This window comes from Arachis hypogaea, chromosome 8 (genome assembly GCF_003086295.3).
Source record: "Arachis hypogaea cultivar Tifrunner chromosome 8, arahy.Tifrunner.gnm2.J5K5, whole genome shotgun sequence".
Classification (NCBI taxonomy): Eukaryota; Viridiplantae; Streptophyta; class Magnoliopsida; order Fabales; family Fabaceae; genus Arachis; species Arachis hypogaea.
Genome location: NC_092043.1, coordinates 6,120,525 through 6,140,294, shown reverse-complemented (window position 1 = coordinate 6,140,294; position 19,770 = coordinate 6,120,525). Strand labels below are relative to the sequence as shown.

Here is a 19,770-nt window from a genome sequence, read left to right as displayed (position 1 = left end):
ATATTAAATAATAATATTAAATTAATTAAATATTAAAATATTTTAAAATTTTTCAAAAAATTCACTTGTGACTTTCTACGTTCCATTCTGCCTTGTATACATGCTATTTATTCATTTATTTATTATGTTTTTTTGTTTGATTGTTATTTTATTTATTTATTAATTTGTGTGTCATTCTACTTCTACATGCTGTTCTTTCAGTTTGCGTCAGTGTTCTACATTCTGTTCGAACAGGGTACATGGGTTCATGGCTTTAGGGTCCCCTAAAGCCCATAAATAAACTAGGCGAAAGTAACATAGGCTTGTTTGCTCTGTCCCAATAACAAAAACAAAAAAAAAACATTAGATTGTTTGGATAAAAAGTTAAAAATAATAATATACTTACCAGAAAAAAAAAAGGAAGTTAAAAGTATATTATAATCTAAAATGATAATTTTAAATTGAAAATTAATTTATAAATCAAATAATATTTTAAAATTTATGATTTTAAATAAAAATTGATTTTTCAAAAAATTGTAATAATGATTTTATTAATTTTATCTCAATTATCAAATGTTAAATAATAAGATAAATAATCATTTTATATTTTTTTTTAATCATACCGTTTAAAAATAGATTTTTTTATACATTTTACATAGAGTAGACTATCTTAAAACTACTTTTTAAATAAAATATCCAGACATCTATCATTAATTATCAATTGGAGTACAAGAGAGGAGGGTGTTGAAGAATAATATTATACATTTAAATTTTTTTTATAAATTAAGTTTAATTAAGTTAAATAATAAAAATTAGAATAATACTAGTTATAACTGATTTTTATTTTGTTAGATCAATTTAATTGGATTTGATTAATAAAAAAATTAAATGTGTAGCATTATTAGGGTGTTGAGCACTTCTAATCTTCTGGTGTGAGAAAAGATAATATTGGTTAGTGTTAGTTCATATGTAAGACAATATCAAATAAAAAGTATTTGTCAACTAGAATTTTTCTATCGATTATTTTAAAAAAATAATTTAAAGTAAATTTAATTTTTAAATGTTCTCAATTATTAAAGAAAATTTTAAAAATTTTTAATGGCAAAAAAAGTTTAATTTTAAAATACTCTCAATTAAAATTTGATCCTCTCTTTTATTCTTATCCAACAAGATATCTTTAGACCCTAATCTGTCCGTTTATTCTTTTATTTTGGTGTGAACAAAAACATACAGATAATGTAACCCAATATCAATTTAGGTGCGATTAAATATTTAAATGTAAGCGTCCAAAAAAAATATATTTAAGTGTACGTACCATTGGCATTATTCAGGGGTTTTGCAGTGGGAGTTGAATCGGTTTTGAGTTAAAAATTCATTTGATCCGAACATTAATTTTATTTGTTGTGTAGTTCGGATTGGATGATTTAAAAAAAAATTCGATCCGATCCGATCCAATTTCAAACGGTTTGGATTAGATTGGATTTGCGATTTTGTTAATTAAAAAAATTAAATACATATAACAAGTATCAACCTCAAATTATAAATAATCAACAATGACATAACAAGTCTCAACAATATTTTAAAAAACTAATGATAACGTAACAATAGAAATAAAATTATAGGTTAGTTAAAATAAATAATTAAAAATAATATTTTAAACATAAAATATTTATTAAATAATAATAATACATGAATAATATAAAAATATATTACAAATTGAACATGTTATAAGTATAATTATAAATATAATAATAAAATAATAATATTATAGCACATTATGCAGTTTGGATTGGATTGGATCGGTTATGAAAAGTAAATTCAAAATTCGATCTGATCCAGCAGTTTGCAAAAAATAGAATCCAATCAAATCCGAATTAGTACAATTTTAATTAATTTTCGATTTAAATTGAATTGAAAGAACGATTTAATTTAAATCGGTTTAAATTTAAACATCTCTAGTATTACTAATGTTGACTGGATGCAGGGTAAAGGACAAACAATGAGGGGTACATATAAAGTTCCAAGTTTAAATTGAATTTGTAATATAGTCGTTAGCACTAATAATTGTAATTTGTGAAGGGCTCAAGCTTCTAAAAGTAATAAACATGTGTGTTTCATATAATAAAATGCATGCTGATTTACTCTGGCAAATGCATTACATTTACATTTGGTGCGGACAGTGCGGTTACAAGAGTAATTGCCAACATGATGTTTTCTTTTTCATTTGGCAGGTGTGATTAGCCGAGTAATGTAACCAAAGTATCATAAACAATAAACAAAAATATATACTTAATAATATTCTCATTGATAAGAGAATATGAATAATTTTTTAATTTAATTAACACAAGTAATTTTTTATTATTTTTTATTTAATTATATCAAAAATTAATTTTAATTTTAATGTGAATTAAATTCTAAAAATTCTCTCATTATTACCTTCACAATTCTACAATTTTTTTAAAAATAAAAATTCTAAATTAATATATTATTAATCTTAAAAAATATCTCAAAACACCTCGACATATTTTTTTTTTTGAGAGAATAAGGCCATAAATTCAAAAGAACAAAAAAAATTACACAAGAATGGTTCTAGAAAAAATCATTTCTCTTCTATCTACTTCAAGTGGCAGGACAATGAATACTTACTAGAATTTGGTCACAACAATGGAGGCCATAAGGATTTCTTTGGACATGCTTCGCCAGAGCACTTACTAGAATTTGGTCACAACAATGGAAGCCATAAGGACTTCCTTAGACATACTTCGCTAGAGCACGAGCATCTACCAAAAAATTTGCTTCCATGAAGATATGTCTTGTTAAAAAATTTTCAGCCTTGGCCAACAGAGCCCTAACTATTAAAACAAGGGAAGTCGCTAAACAGGGTGGTTATGGAGGAATTGTAGTTTGCACAGCAAGTCAGTTTCAATTACCAAGCTCTGGATGTTGAGTTTCGTCGCAAGTTTCAGGCCTGTGTAGAGACCCAAAAGCTCTATTTTAGTTATGAAAGTACTCTTAATATTCATCCAGAAGCCAGTTAGAAATCGACTTTGAGAGTCTCGAATTAACCCACCGTAAGTACCAATCTTGGAGGTAGAGAAGAATGAATCGTTCGTGTTGAGCTTGAAGCCATCTACCTTCGAAAGTTCCCATCCGATGTACTCACTGATAAACCACTATTTTATGGTTTATCCTGTGCTTAATTGAGTGGATTTTATCAATCTTTCATACACTTATTCATACTAAATGCATGAGTTTATGTTTTCCTTCCTGATTTTGTGCTATGATTGAAAACATGCTTCTTTGGTCTTAATTTTACTATGTTTAATCCTCTCTTATTACCATTCGATGCCTTGATATGTGTGTTAAGTGATTTCAGAGATTACTCACCCTTGTGGAACTAAGCGTTTTCTTACTGGACTCTGTTAGGGATAGCATCTCTTCATATTTTTCTAGATTATGAGTTGAGTAGGAAAGACTAGCGCATGGAACGTTTTCTTGGTTGAAAATCAATTCGTTTCCTCCATGCAGCGTTACATATGGTGATAAAAAAGATGGTCCAAGCGGTCCTATTGTGATTTCGAGTATCCAAGCTCAAGTTTTCTTCCATCTAACTGTGAAAATTCTGATTGAAAAAGTCATTTTGCATTGTACTATCAACGCTGCTTTCCCAAACATTTCGTATGTGGGGACAATTTTGTAATACATAGAGTGTTGGATTTTGAGCTCATTTCCTATATGAAAAAAGCCTAAATATTGGTATCCAGGCACATGGATAGTTGATGTTGCTGAGGATGTGCTAGGGTTACTGAGAGAGACCTCATTTGTAAGAGAACACCAAACACTAAAGAGAAGAGAAGATAAGAGAGAAAGTTATTTTCGCACATAGATAAAGCTATCTCTGTAAATTGGTCATTGTAAATTTGTTAACCATTGGATTGAGTTCAAATTTGGACAGTGTATTTCAGAAACCTGGTTCTTGATTTTTACCATTCAAATCTTCAATTCGATGTCTATAGATGGAGATATTAGCCACACACAATAGCTCTATTTTTTGTGATATTTTTATCTTCTTGTTCTTGTTTTGTAAGCTTTGATGCTTGGGTTGTTTGGCTTGTTGTATGCATATTTTGCACAGTAATTTGTGACTCTCTTGTACTCTATTTTTTTTTATCATAGTGAAGCTATTTCTTGGTCTTGGTGACTTATGATTTTTACTTCTCACATTGAGGAGGTTTTCGACGTTAAAAATTTTGGTGTGTTAGCTTACCTCTATTTTCTAGTTTGTGTGATTTTTTCACTGCTATTGGATATTATTGTTTGCTGTTATTACTTGTTGTGAGTGAGTATTGTTACTCCTCTAATTCTTACAAGTAAGAAATTATGTGTTTTATTCCTATCATTTGGTATCAAAGCTCAGTTTTGGACATTTGGTTATAACTTCCTTGAAAGATGGAGGTAAATAATTTTACTAGAATGATAAGTTTGAATGGCACTAATTACCATTTATGAAAGAAAAAATTGAAGAATTTGTACATTTATCTATATTTTCTACACTAAAATTGGAATCTAAAACAAATGAAGAATGGGAGTTTGAACACCAACAAGTTTATGGTTTTATTAGGCAATGAATAGATATTAATGTTTACAATCACATTACTAATGAGACACATGCTAGGGCTTTGTGGAATCAAATTAAATCCTTGTACGCTTCCAAGTCTGGCAATAATAAATTGTACTTGTGTTGATGAATTTGAGATACAAGGAAGAATCATAAGTCTTTGATCACTTAATGAATTTCAAGAGGTTCTTGATCAGTTGTCAATTATGGGAATCAAGTTTAAAGACGAGGTTCAAGGATTATGGTTGCTAAATATTCTACCGGATTTTTGGAAGACACTTTATATCTCTCTTACTAATTCTGTTCCGAATGGTAAAGTGAGCATGTAACTTGTTAAAGGTGGCATTTTAAATGAAGAGGTGAGAAGGAAGACGCATAATTTTTTGTCACACTTTGAAATGTTAGTCACTGAAAATAGGGAGATAAATCAAAATAGAGTTTAAAAGGGTAGAGTTAAAAGTAGGAGTAAATCCAAGTTAAGATACAAGAATGTTGAGTGTCATTACTATCATAAAATAAGCCATGTCCAAAAATATTGCTTTCTTTTGAAAAAGGAGAACAAAGGTAAAGAAGAAAAGAAGGATGATGAAAGTAATGATCGTGTATCTACTATTTCAGATGATCTTTTCATTGTTGACATTGTTGATTATGAGTACAAGGTCAATTTTGTTTCTGATGATTAGTTCAGCTGGGTAATTGTTAATGGCGCCTCAATAGATGTTACATCGAAAAAGGAGTTCTTCACTTTCTATATTCCATGCAATTTTGGGGTGCTTAAGATGGATAATGATGGCTTGGCTAAGGTTATTAGTGTAAGAGATATTTGTCTTGAGACTAATATGGAAATGAAGTTGCTACTCACAGATGTTAGACACGCTCTAGATGTTCGCTTGAATTTGGTTTCAGTTAAAAGACTCGATAATAAAGGATTTGTAAACACTTTCGACTTTGGACAATGAAAGCTTATTAAAGGCAACTTAGTAGTGGCTCAAGAAAAAGGTACTTCAAGTTTGCATGTGATGCATGTCATGATTGCAAAAGATAGTGTGGATGCGATTGAAAGTAAAAAAATTTGTAGCTTGTGGCTCGAAAGTAAAGATAATTGTTTGGCTCGAAAGGATGTTCTTTCCGGTTTGAAGAATAAGAGTTGGAGAAATATTCTCATTGCATGGATGGCAAACAAAGAAGATTATCCTTCAATAAACATCAACCTTAAAAAAAATCATACTTCTTGAAATTAGTGCATTTCGATATTTATAGTCCTTTGAAGATATGGTCTTTGGAGCTATTTACTTTATTATTTTTATTGATGATCATTCAAGAAAGCTTTGGACTTATGCTTTGAAAATAAAGAACCAAACTTTGAAAATGTTCAAACAATTCTAAGCTTTGGTTGAGAGGCAAACATGTAAAAAGTTTAAATGTATTCACACTGGTAATGGTGGTGAGTATCATGGACCATTTGATGAGTATTACAAGCAGCAAGGTATTAGGCATGAAATGACACTTTCTAAAATACCTCAGTTGAACGGTTAGGCAGAAAGGATGAATAGAACACTGATTAAAAAGGTTAGGTGTATGCTTACTGAAGCTAAGCTACCTAAAGACTTTTGGGGTGAAGCTACTTACAGTGGCTCATTTGATTAATTTGAGTCCTATAATTGTTTCGGATAATGATGTTTCGGATCATATTTGGTTGGACAAAGATGTCTCATATGGTCACCTGAGAGTCTTTGAATGCAAAATATTTATTCATATTCCAAAGGATGAGAGATCCAAGTTGGATGTGAAGATAAGGCAGTGCATTTTATTGGCTATGATCAAGATGAGTTGGGTTACATGCTTCATGATCCAGTTGAAAAGAAGCATGTAAAAAGCCGTGATGTAGAGTTTATTGAAGATCAGACCATTGAAAATATTGATAAGGCAAAAAAAAAGTCAATCCTAAGAGAGCAATGACCTAACCGATACAGATATAATTTAGCCACCTCATTTACTAGAACTAGAAAAGAATTAAGATCAAGATCATATGTAGTAAAATGAGCCTTTGGTTCCTGATAATCAGCAGATGGGAGATCCGATTGATGCTCCAATTGATGATGTTGCTGATAATCAACCTGAGTTACTTGAAGATCTACCAGGTTTTCATCCTAGAAGTTCTACAAGAGAGCGACGACCTTCAACGAGGTATCCTTCTAATGAGTATGTGATATTTACTGATAGGTATGTAACCTTGACTGGTGGGAAAGAACCTGAATGTTATGAGAAAGCTATGTAAGGTGATAACAATAAAAAATGGTATGATCCAATGCAAGATGAAATGAAATTCTTGCATGATAATCAGACATTTGAACTTGTGAAGTTGCCAAAAGAGAAGAAAGCTTTGCAGAACAGGTGGATTTATAGGTTGAAGCATGAAGAAACTTCTCAGTCTTCAAGGTACAAGGCTAGATTGGTGGTCAAGGATTATAGGCAGAAAAAAGGGAGTTGACTATGATAAAAAAAATTTCACTAGTTATGAGAAGATCTTCTATTAGGAATGTTTGAGTTTGACTGCAAGTCTTGATTTAGAAATAGAGCAGATGGATATGAAAACTGCTTTTCTTTATGGTGATTTTAAGGATGAAATTTATATGGAACAACCTGAAGATTTTATGGTAAAAGGCAAAGAGAATCATATTTTCAAACTGAAAAAGAGCTTGTATGGCTTGAAGCAAGCTCCAAGACAATAATACAAGAAGTTCTGAGTTTGTTATGGTAGAATAAGGCTACAAGAAGACTAATTCTGATCATTGTATATTTGTTAAACAATTTACTATTAATGATTTTATTATCTTTTTGATATATGTTGGTGACATGCTTATTGTTGGTCAGAATGCTTCTAGGATTGACATGTTGAAGAAGCAACTTGCAATGTCATTTTCAATGAAGGACCTTGGATCGGCAAAAGAGATTCTTGGTATAAGAATCGAGCATGATAGAAAGGAGAAGAAAATTTGGTTGTCACAGGAGAAATACATAGAGACAATTTTGCACAGGTTCCAAATGGAAAAAGCAAAGATCGTTAGTACTCCTCTTGTTACACACTTCAAATTGAGTCACAAGTAAAGTCCATCAAGTGAAAAGAAGAAAGACACAAAAAAAGTTTCATATGCATCAGCCATGGGTAGTTTAATATATGCTATGGTGTGCACAAGGCCGGATATAGCTCATGCTATTGGTTGTGTTAGCCGTTTTGTTTCAAACCCAAGAAGAGAGCATTAAAATACTATAAAATGGATAATGAGATATCTTCGTGGTACTTCTAGCATGAAGTTGTGTTATGAAAGTGAGAAGCCTATTCTAGTTGGTTACACTGACTCAGACATGATAGGAGATATTGATTCTAAAAGGTTCATTTCGGATTTCTTGATCAACTTTGCGGGTGGAGCTGTGTCTTGGCAATCTAGATTGTAAAAATGTGTTACTTTATCTACTATTGAAGCCAAGTTTATTGCCATTACCTGCAAGGAGATACTTTGAATGAAGAAATTCTTAAAAGAACTCAAGTTTACTCAAGAGAGGTACGTGTTATTTTGTGATAGTCAAAGTGCTATACATTTTAGTAAAAATTATACTTTTCATTCTCGATCCAAACATATTGATGTAAAGTATCATTGAATATGTGATATTTTGGATGCTGAGTTGTTAGAACTTGAAAAGATTCAAACTGATGACCAAGGCTCCCTTCCTATGTGGAGAAAAGCCAAATATTGGTATCTAGACCCATGAATAATTGAAGTTGCTGAGGATGTGCTAGGAATGTTGAGAGAGGTCTCATTTGTAAGAGAACACCAAATACCAGAGAAAGAGAAAAGAGAAAGTTATTTTCGTACATATACAAAGCTGTCTCTGTAAATTAGTTGCTACAAATTCGTTAACCGTTGGATCGATCTCAAATTTGAACAATGTGTTCTAGACACCTGGTTCTTCATTTTTACCATTTGGATATTTAATTTAATTCTTGTAGATAGAGATATTGGCCACGCACAACAACTCTATTTATTGTGGTATTTTCATCTTCTTGTTCTTGTTTTGTAAGTTTTTATGCTTGGGTTGTTTGGCTTGTTATATGAATGTTTTGTGCAGTAATTTGTGACTCTCTTGTATCCTATTTTTCATCATAGTGAAACTATTTTCTGATATTGGTGACTTGTGATTTTTACTTCTCATATTGAGGAGGCTTTCGACGTTAAAAATCTTGGTACGTTAACTTGTCTCTATTTTTTGGTTTGTGTGATTTTTCTGTTGCTATTAGATATTGTTGTCCTATTGTTATTACTTGTTGTAAGTGGGTATTGTTGCTCCTCTAATTTTACAAATAAAAAATTATGTTTTATTCCTATCATAAAGCAACATTTCTTCCTTGTTAGGACATGACATCTGGGGCAGCTAGCATCATTAGTAAACCCCCTTCTTTGTCTTCTAAAATTTATGAGCAGGGCTTTATGCATAATAAGCTAACAGATGTTTTAATTCTCTGAAATTTTTTTAGCTTTTAAATATTCTTAAAGTAGTTGCTAGGAGCATCGTCATTATCATAGAATTCTTCATACGCTGATTTGATCGAAAATTTCTCATTTGGTTCGGATGGCCAAGCTATAGAGCCAACTTTTCTTTGGTGGACTTTCATAAGACAAATGATGTCCAAAACATCTTTTGAAAGCATTTAATGTAGCTTCTCCCACCTTCAATTACCATTCTCGTCAGCAAAGATACTAACTTTGTCTTTAAAACTGTCTGCTGCAAGGTTTCCATGGCAAAGCTCTTAAAAGATTTAATTCCTGAAACTCAATGATCTTCGCAAAAGTGAGAAACAATTAGCCTTTTAATAAACTTTAAGAATAGTATCCAACTAGATTTCGATCTCTCATCTTGACCCATAAAGAATCTGTATTTGTAATTAAGTTCCAAGCCAGTTTCATGAGAAACAAGTTGGTAATTTCTTGAGCTTTCCTAAGGCCAAGACCTCCTCTATGTATTTTATAAAAAATAAAAGCATCTTAAATTTGATTGGTTATTATTTATCAATAATAAAAATATTTAAAATTGTTGATTTATACCATGTAAAATAAAATAATAAATAATAAATTAGTACCAATTCGTTAATTATAAATATTATATATTTAAAATTAGAGATGTTATATGTATGAAATTATAGATATTAAATTAAAAATTTTAATAATTTTTATTATATAACTCATATTTTTACAGATCTATTATAAAATAAAACATAAAAAATAAAATATGAACGAAAGCTAAGGAACAAATTTTTAAAAGTATTTATTAACTCATTAATAAATAAGCATATATTGAATATAAAAATATTAAAATAATTAAAATTATGATTCTAATATACATATGAGATATTGAAATATACAAGAAGACACATAATTTAGAATTTAGTAATATTAATTGTAAAAGATTATTAATTATGAAATTATATATACAAAATTATAGATGTTATATATGTACTTAATTATAGATGTTATGTGTATGAACTTATGACTGCTAGGAGTATACTTATCAATTAAATAAATTAAAAATTTGGCATTTTTTAAAAATCTAATTATAGTAAAATTTAAAAATAATATATTTTGTATGTAATTAAATATTAAATTTGTTTATAAATAAACACACATGAATGTTATTTTAAAAATATTAAATTGGTTTATAAGTATATCTCGTTAGAGTTTATGTGAGGCTCTTAGAAATTGGTTGACTAAGAATATTTTCATCAGGTGAGTTCAATAAATGTTTAAAATTTTTAATTCCTTCATACATAGGCTTCAAGTTTAAGTCGAATTTAAATGCCATAACATAGAAAAAGAAACTGAATTGATTGATACTTGACAAGAGTTGAAACACAAAGAATAAAGATTAAAAATATATAAATTCACGAACAAGCAACGTTTGCTAAAAGAAATATAATACGAAAATTGAGATGTATGAAAACATTTCTTTAGGAAAAAAAATCTTATATTCTTTTAATTTGGAGTTTTAGTTTAAATATTGTTTTGGAAATAGCATCAACAATGAACATATAATCATATATACAAGTGATTAAATAATAAACAAAGAATGTGCTTTTATTACTAATTTACTATAATGCAAATTAAATACCATAAATGAGTATTCAGAAGAAATTAATGTATACACATTAAAAAGGAATAAACTAATATAAATGGCAATGATACCAATAATACCATATTGTTTTCATTTAGTAAAAAAAGCAGACGAGAAATTATAATATTCATGTACTAAAATCATATAAGTGAAGTGAAAAATAGAAGGTTTTGGCAATTTTTTGCTGAATATTTTTTGTTTTCCAAACATTTTCGGATTAGCCAAACCCAAACCTCTGACCCCTTCTTTCGCCATGTATCTCTCTAGGTTCCAAACATAACTTATGATAGCAAATTAATTGTTCTATATTCTTCATGGAGATCTTAGATGGAAACCAAAGTAAGCTTCAGCGAGATCTCTCTTGATATTGTTTTTATCTTCTAAGCCAAGCCATGCTGATCATATACATAACTACGTAATTCTTGGAAAATAACACTCTGATCTTGTGCATATTATTACAGGACCCTCTAGATGTAAAGTCATCCAAGAAATTCCCGTTAGCTTCAAGGTTAGTAGTTTTAGCTTTCTCTGTGATTTGTGGAGTATACATATTTTCGATTTGTTCAGAGCAAGTAGGTGTAAACACACATTCCAAGCTCGTAGACGTCAAAGTCTTCAAACAGCAATGTCCTCCTCCTCCTGTGGAACAATGGGAACTGCCCTACTTGAATTATCCAGACCCACAAACCTTCAACAGGTAAACTAAACATTTCTATCAAGCATGTTATGTTTACACAAAAAAGCAGTCACCAAATCCGTTATCGGCATTTTATAAAATACACATCGATAAAAATATGAGAAACAAAACATGTATATACAAATATATAGTGATTGATTTGGTACCTGATTTTTAGCGTAAATATTGCATTGTTGGTTCCCTATACTTTTCCATATATATATAAACACATTTCTTGAGTTATTTATATAAATGATTTATTGGTTTTATGCTTAGAGAGGAGTGTGCCTGCAATCCTGTTCGGTTATTTTGCATTGTGTCAATGCAAAGATCTGGGAGCGGTTGGTTTGAGACACTTTTGAACAGTCATATGAATGTTAGCTCCAATGGAGAAATATTTTCGGTTGTTAAAAGAAGGGAGAATGTCTCTTCAATTTTGATGACATTGGATAAAGTGTATAATCTTGACTGGTTCACAAGTGCTTCAAAGAATGAATGCTCTGCCGCTGTTGGCTTCAAATGGATGCTTAATCAGGTACCTACCATAATAACACCAAGCATGTTAAGAAATTAATTAACTAGGACTGTATAAGATGATGTGATGAGATTCTCAAGAGTGATTAAATATACTGTAGGGGTTGACAAGGCATCATGAAGAAATAGTAAAATATTTTGAAAGGAGAAATGTATCTGTAATATTTCTATTCAGAAGAAATTTGCTTCGCAGAATGGTATCTGTGTTGGCAAATATTTATGACAAGGAGGTCAAGTTACTGAACGGAACACACAAGTCTCACGTGCATTCCACTACAGAGGTTCCTTTCATTTCGTTTAATTAATTTTCTACTCTATGTACGTAGGTAATGTAGTTATAATTATTATTGTTGTTGATTCATTTCAAAATGTATGTATCTGATTGTTGTGCAGGCGAATATTCTTGCACAGTATAGGCCACGACTCAATGTTACGCTAATGATATCAGAGCTAAAGCTAACTGAGGAGACAACTCAAAATGCCTTGGTATACTTCAAGAACATTCGCCACATTGTTCTCTACTATGAGGATCTTCTCAACAATCGAACTGTAAGCCTATCTTCTCAATATGTTATGGGAAAGGTTATAAGGTGTTTCAGGAATATATGTGCATCTGTTTTGATCTTTCTGTACAAATTTGGATATTTCACCTGCAGAAAATCTTGGATGTTCAAGAATTTTTAAGGGTGCCGTACAGAGATCTACAGAGCCATCAAGTGAGGATACACACTGCTCCACTATCAATGCAGATTGAAAACTGGGAAGAAGTGCAAAAAGCACTGAATGGAACGCCGTATCAGAAATTTCTATATTCAGACTAATTTATATTGTAACACATTTTCTCATAAGTCTAGTAGAGCAACATTTGATTCTCTTTTTATATATACCTTAGCTTGTACATAACTTTATCATGATTAGCAGGCATAAGATTGTTACAGACAATATAGAGTTGCATCTTGGAAAACCCGGATAGGCCTAATAGATGAAAAGAAATCAATTTTTTTCCCTTAACAAAGAATCGTATCAACATGAAATTAAATAAATAAATAAATAAAGCATATATCACTCTTCTAATTATACGAGTGTGATCAAATACTGCCAAAATATAAGAGAATTTAGTGCCAAAATATGACAAGAATTTGTCGTATTTGTTGCGTATTCTTATATCAATCATATTAGATGTATATAAAAAATTAGGTACCAAATTAGTTATCAATATCTTGGTCCCTTCTCTTCTCTTGCATCATAAATATTCTTTAGTTTTGTCGGAATAAATATATCTTTGAAGAGGATCGATCCATACCATAGGGTGCTGTTCATTTGGCTGCTCTTGGTTAACTCAAGATTATGTTGCTGCCCAGTCTTAGTTATTAGAATGAGGAGATATGTTGGCTCTTTTAGGTAGTGTTTGAAAGAGAGATAGAAACTGAAAGATAAATACTAAAATAAATCTTAGTATTGTGTTTGGTATAATGTGGGAGACAGAAATTGAAATAAGAATGAAGTTCTAATTTAATTTATATAAAGAATAAAATTAGAATTAATTAATTGAAATAGGAGTATTTTAGGTATAAAATGTTATTAGAGTTTTAGTCTCCGTCTCCAAAAATTTCATTCTATAGTGTTTCCACTTTTTGAAAATACTGAAATGTTGAAATTTTGGAGACCGAGACTAAAATTTTAGTACCAATTTTTAGACCAACAAATATGATATTTAGTCTTAGTCTCACACTTTCCATCCTAATACCTCAAAACAAATACTACCTTATGGAAAAGCAGATTTATTGGTCTCTCCGAACTTCCCCCTTCATTAAATTAAATATAGATGGTTGTGTCAAAGGAGGGAAAGGCTGCACATGGTGGCATTTTACGGGATCACGAAACACAATTCTTGGCTTGTTTCAACGCTAATTTAGGTGTTTGTACTGTTATCGTGGCTGAATTGTGGGGCATACTTTTTGGTACGGAATTGACTATTAATTTGGATATTGCTAATTTCTCTATTGAAGTGGATTCAAGAGCTGTAATTTTGTTGTGTCTGCATGATTCTATCGATTTCTATGGAGTTCACACTCTCATTGTGACTATTAAGGACATGTTCAGCAAGTTTTCGAATTGGGAGTTTTATCATGAATTTTGAAAAGCAAATTGTTATGCTGATCGTTTTACATTTAAAGGACATTCTTTGGAGTTTGGCTGTCATTTCTTTTACAATTTACCTTTGTGTATTTCGTCTTATTTTCTTTCTGATGTCATAGGCGTATCCTTTCTTAGAGTAATTTCTATGTAGTGTTTTTGGACTTTTACCCCTTGTTTATCAAAAGAAAAATTATCGATATAAAATATATATTAAAAATAAATTTAAGATCAAATATATTTATACGTAAATATACGATGACTGATTTTTAATTTATTCGTAGTTTTTTTTCTTAAATTATGTTAGTTGTATTCCTTACTCCTAAGCTTAATTGTGGTATAAAGTATAACATTTTTATGATAGTTTATTATATTTTTATTTTTATATTAAAAACAATTGTGAAAAATGAAAGAAGATAATAAATTTTTATTGTATAATATTTTATTTTTATATTATCAACTTATAAAATGCAGAAATTAATTTAATTATGAAATAAAAAATAGAGTAATTTAAATATATTAGTGCATGATGTGTTATCCACATATGTGGATCTACAACTACACAGAGTTGCAAAACACATTTCACGATTGGCATGAAGCAAACAAAAAGTTACTGAAAAAATGAAGGTTGCGTTTTGCACGGAGAGATACCCAAATGTTGAAACGTGTCCTCTATCTCTGCATACAGAGTTGACTTGCAGTTTGACCACATTGGGAGACACTAAACATAAGTTGTATTTGGCAGGAGGTCACAGCAAAGCGTGATCTGCGTTTGACAGGAAAGACACTTGTATGTGTTATACGTGTATGTGAAGGGGGTGATATGGAGTCTTTATAATGCATGTTGCGTTTGGTTGAAGATAGGTGAGCACATTTAAAAACAATTTCTGCGTTTTGAGTTTAGGGAAGAAAAAGATCGAAGAATAAGAAGAATGTTGAGTATGTGAGTAGTAAAATTAGTGAAAAAAAATAATTCGTGATTTTACATTATCTCAAGAACATATTATTGAATATTTGAATCATTCTCAATTGGTAAGTATTTTTTATATTTTAATTATATATAAGTTTATTTATTTGTGTTGTTATTAAAATTATTAGTAGATTTTTAGTATATAAATTAACTGATTTTATTATTATTATTATTATTATTATTATTATTATTATTATTATTAGTAGACTGTTACCGTTATTTTAAGTATCGAACATACAGTTGTTACTACCGTTATTATTATTATGATTATTATTATCATAATTATTGTTAATTAGTATGTTACACAATTTTTGTGAATAATATATTAATAATAACAAAATCAATTCAATTAGGTAGACAATGAAAAATTTGAATATCGTGAACAATGAACTTATTTTTAGTCTATTGAGGATTAAAAAAAAATCCTAACTCAAGTAAAAAAAAAAGCCATTTTAACCCTACCATTGGAAATTTTAACCATCCCCTCCCTATCCCAAAAACCCTAGTAGAGTCGTTTCCTACCCCAACCAGCCACCACACCCATTGCTCTTTAGATATTGGCGGCTACTGGCTTCTCAGCAACTTGGCCACTACCATCACCAGTCCAGGAATGCCATCTCTCTCTTTCCATACCGAAATCATCCTAGCCGTTGAGCTCGTGGGCATCGTTGCTGCAAGGCCAACCATTCTCGAACCGTCGTCGATCTCCCACCTGTCGGACACCAGCCTCGCGGCCAAGCTTCTTCATCCGTCGCTAGATCGGCCAGAACCCCCAACGGCCTCGTTGTCCTCCTCACCGCACACCAAGGTCGCCACACAGCTTTGTAGTGCTGTCGCTGGTTCCCCTGAAATTTCCCAAATAGGGGAACTCTCCACCCTCATCGCTGCATCGTAAGGTTAGTTGAGGACTAGGGGTTTAATTAATAACTAGATGTTCATGCAAAGGATTTGGTTAAGTTACTTGTTTGTTCTGCTTCTGTACACCATTATATAAATTTGAATTATTGGACTGAATTAAACAGAGTGTGGCTGTTGCTGGTTTCCTTGGTTTTTTTATTTTAAGCTTCCAATTTTCTTAAATTTTTGGTTTAGTTAGTATAGTAATTTAGGTACGCTGTACAAATGTTCGAATGCAACGTTACTTAAATTTGTTGACCATAGTGAATATTTGTTTGAAATAAGACGGATGATTGTTTTACTACGTATTCAGATGGTTGGATTCCATTCAATTGATTGCTATTTGTTTCAGTTATGTAATTGATTTTTTTGCATGATATACTATATGGATTGTGAGTTTATTGAGCCCTTGACCTAATATTTATTTCCAGTTATGCGAAAATGTGTAAAACGAACATGTAATAAAACTTTCTCATCTTCTAAGTAGTTACAGTTTTTTTAATTACTTAGATTGATGATTGAAATTTTTTATAGTTGCGCTTTAGTCAACCTATATCTATATGTTTCTCAGTTTGGGTTGGGTACTCTTAATTTTTTAGAGAAAAGAAAACTTAGGTAACGAGTGCAGATATTTGATTGAGATGTTATATGTACTAGTTGAATTCATGTTGTTCTCTTAATTGACTTGATTTAAATGAAATAGTGGTTGACAATTTAATGTTAATAGTAACAACATATTTCTATATGGTTATCGCTTTGGCCAAAAAAAATTTTATTCAACAATGCCAGTACCTAATTAGTTGAGTTCATGTTGTTCTCACTTTTTTGACTTGATTTAAATGAAGTATTGGTTAAAAATTGTTTTAATATTGTAAGTATCAACCTGTTTCTAGTTTTCACTTTGGTCGAAAGTGTCGTTGTTTGATTCTTCCTGGTTTTAACTAATTAGTTTGAAGAGGCTCAACAGTAGCATTGATAATGTTTTTTAAATTTAAATGTAATTTTATTCTATTGCTCGTTAGATATTTGTATTCTAATCATATGCTGATATTTGTATTAATGAAAACCTAATGATTTATTGGTTCTTAACAGTCTACCAATCGAGTTTTTTTGTTCAAAAGCCAGTTTAGATGGGTAAAAAGGTAATGCACAATTCACAACATGAGTTCATCTTGAATTTGCTTCTAACTGATGTTTCTTTTGTTGATAGAAATTAGGAGAGACGTGTTGCTCACCTTGCTACAAAAATGGTTTGATCTCCTACTTGGAACAAAATAATGGCAATGCCGAGCTAGTTGAAATCGAGGCTATCGGATTCGGATTCTTGAGGCGGATCCCACACTGGCATGTGAAGCAGAGTATAATGGTTCAACTAGCAAGGGTCTACGATGTCGATACAAACACATTGAAAGTGGATGTCGGGAACATTGGTGCACGAAATTGTGATCATCAATGGCGCCATCAACATGGTACGCACAATTGCAATCTCAACTCTTTATCACAACTTCGCACAACTAACCAGCAAGTGCACTGGGTTGTCCAAGTAATAAACCTTACGCGATTAAGGGTCGATCCCACGGAGATTGTTGGTATGAAGCAAGCTATGGTCATCTTGTAAATCTCAGTTAGGCAGATTCAAATGGTTATGAATGATTTATGAATAAAGCATAAAATAAAGATAGAGATACTTATGCAATTCATTGGTGAGAATTTCAGATAAGCGTATGGAGATGCTTTGTCCCTTCCGTCTCTCTGCTTTCCTACTGTCTTCATCCAATCCTTCTTACTCCTTTCCATGGCAAGCTGTATGTTGGGCATCACCGTTGTCAATGGCTAGAGTCCCGTCCTCTCAGTGAAAATGTTCAACGCGCTCTGTCACAGCACAGCTATTCAGCTGTCGGTTCTCGATCAGAATCCAGTGATTCTTTTGCGTCTGTCACTAACGCCCCACAATCGCGAGTTTGAAGCTCATTACAGTCATTCAATCCTTGAATCCTACTCAGAATACCACAGACAATGTTTAGACCTTCCGGATTCTCTTGAATGCTGCCATCAATTCTAGCTTATACCACGAAGATTCCGATTAAGGGATCCAAGAGATATCCACTCAATCTAAGGTAGAACGGAGGTGGTTGTCAGGCACACGTTCATAGGTGAGAATGATGATGAGTGTCACGGATCATCACATTCATCAAGTTGAGGAACAAGTGATATCTTAGAACCAGAATAAGCCGAATTGAATAGAAGAACAATAGTAATTGCATTAATACTCGAGGTACAGCAGAGCTCCACACCTTAATCTATGGTGTGTAGAAACTCCACCGTTGAAAATACATAAGAACAAGGTCTAGGCATGGCCGAATGGCCAGCCTCCCATAATCTAAGAACTAGACGTCCAAAGATGATCCTAAGATCTAAAGTGATCAAAAGATGAAAATACAATAGTAAAAGGTCCTATTTGTAGAGAACTAGTAGCTTAGGGTTTATAAAGATGAGTAGATTACATAAAAATCCACTTCCGGGCCCACTTGGTGTGTGCTTGGGCTGAGCATTGAAGCTTTCATGTGTAGAGACTTTTCTTGGAGTTAAACGCCAGCTTTTGTGCCAGTTTGGGCGTTTAACTCCCATTCTTGTGCCAGTTCCGGCGTTTTACGCCAGAATTCTTGAGCTGACTTGGAACGCCTGTTTGGGCCATCAAATCTTGGGCAAAGTATAGAGTATTATACATTTCTGGAAAGCCAAGGATGTATACTTTCCAACTCAATTGATAGCGTGCCAATTGGGCTTTTGTAGCTCTAGAAAATCTACTTCGAGTGCAGGGAGTTCAGAATCCAACAGCATCTGCAGTCCTTTTCAGCCTCTGAATCAGATTTTTGCTCAGGTCCCTCAATTTCAGCCAGAAAATACCTAAAATCACAGAAAAACACACAAACTCATAGTAAAGTCTAGAAAAATAAATTTTAAATAAAAACTAGTAAAAATATAATAAAAACTAACTAAAACATACTAAAAACAATGCCAAAAAGCGTATAAATTATCCGCTCATCACAACACCAAACTTAAATTGTTGCTTGTCCCCAAGCAACTGAAAATCAAATAAGATAAAAAGAAGAGAATATGCAATGAATTCCAAAAACATCTATGATGATTCTTGAACATAGTTACTTTATGAGTCTTGGCCGTGGCCCAATGCACTCTGTCTTCCAGTATTACCACCGGATACATACATGCCACAGACACATAACTGGGTGAACCTTTTCAGATTGTGACTCAGCTTTGCTAGAGTCCCCAATTAGAGGTGTCCAGGGTTCTTAAGCACACTCTTTTTGCCTTGGATCATAACTTTATTATTATATTATTTTTATATTTTTTTTGTATTCACTGCTTTTTCTTGCTTCAAGAATCATTTTTATGATTTTTTAGATCCTCAGTAACATGTCTCCTTTTTCATCATTCTTTCAAGAGCCCACATTCATGAACAACAAATTCAAAAGACATATGCACTGTTCAAGCATACATTCAGAAGTCAAAAGTATTGCCACCACATCAAAATAATTAATCTGTTATAAAATTCAAAATTCATGCAATTCTTCTCTTTTTCAATTAAGAACATTTTTTCATTTAAGAAAGGTGATGGATTCATAGGACATTCATAACTTTAAGGCATAGACACTAAGACACTAATGATCATGTAATAAGACACAAACATAGATAAACATAAGCATAAAAATTCGAAAAAAAGGAAAATAAAGAACAAGGAAATTAAAGAATGGGTCCACCTTAGTGATGGCGGCT

The 19,770-nt window shown here is 31.6% G+C and overlaps 1 protein-coding gene across 1 annotated transcript; it reads left to right on the top strand.

Moving 5' to 3' along the window:
* The first annotated feature begins 6,905 nt into the window (after nucleotides 1-6,905).
* On the top strand, nucleotides 6,906-12,854 carry LOC112704926 (uncharacterized). The gene is made up of 10 exons (XM_072200114.1): nucleotides 6,906-7,083; nucleotides 7,169-7,254; nucleotides 7,472-7,635; nucleotides 7,906-7,989; nucleotides 8,082-8,160; nucleotides 11,224-11,459; nucleotides 11,715-11,973; nucleotides 12,074-12,253; nucleotides 12,366-12,521; nucleotides 12,629-12,854. The coding sequence occupies exons 1-10, from the start codon at nucleotides 6,906-6,908 to the stop codon at nucleotides 12,791-12,793; spliced, it is 1,587 nt and encodes a 528-aa protein (XP_072056215.1). The 3' UTR covers nucleotides 12,794-12,854.
* Nucleotides 12,855-19,770: the final 6,916 nt, after the last annotated feature.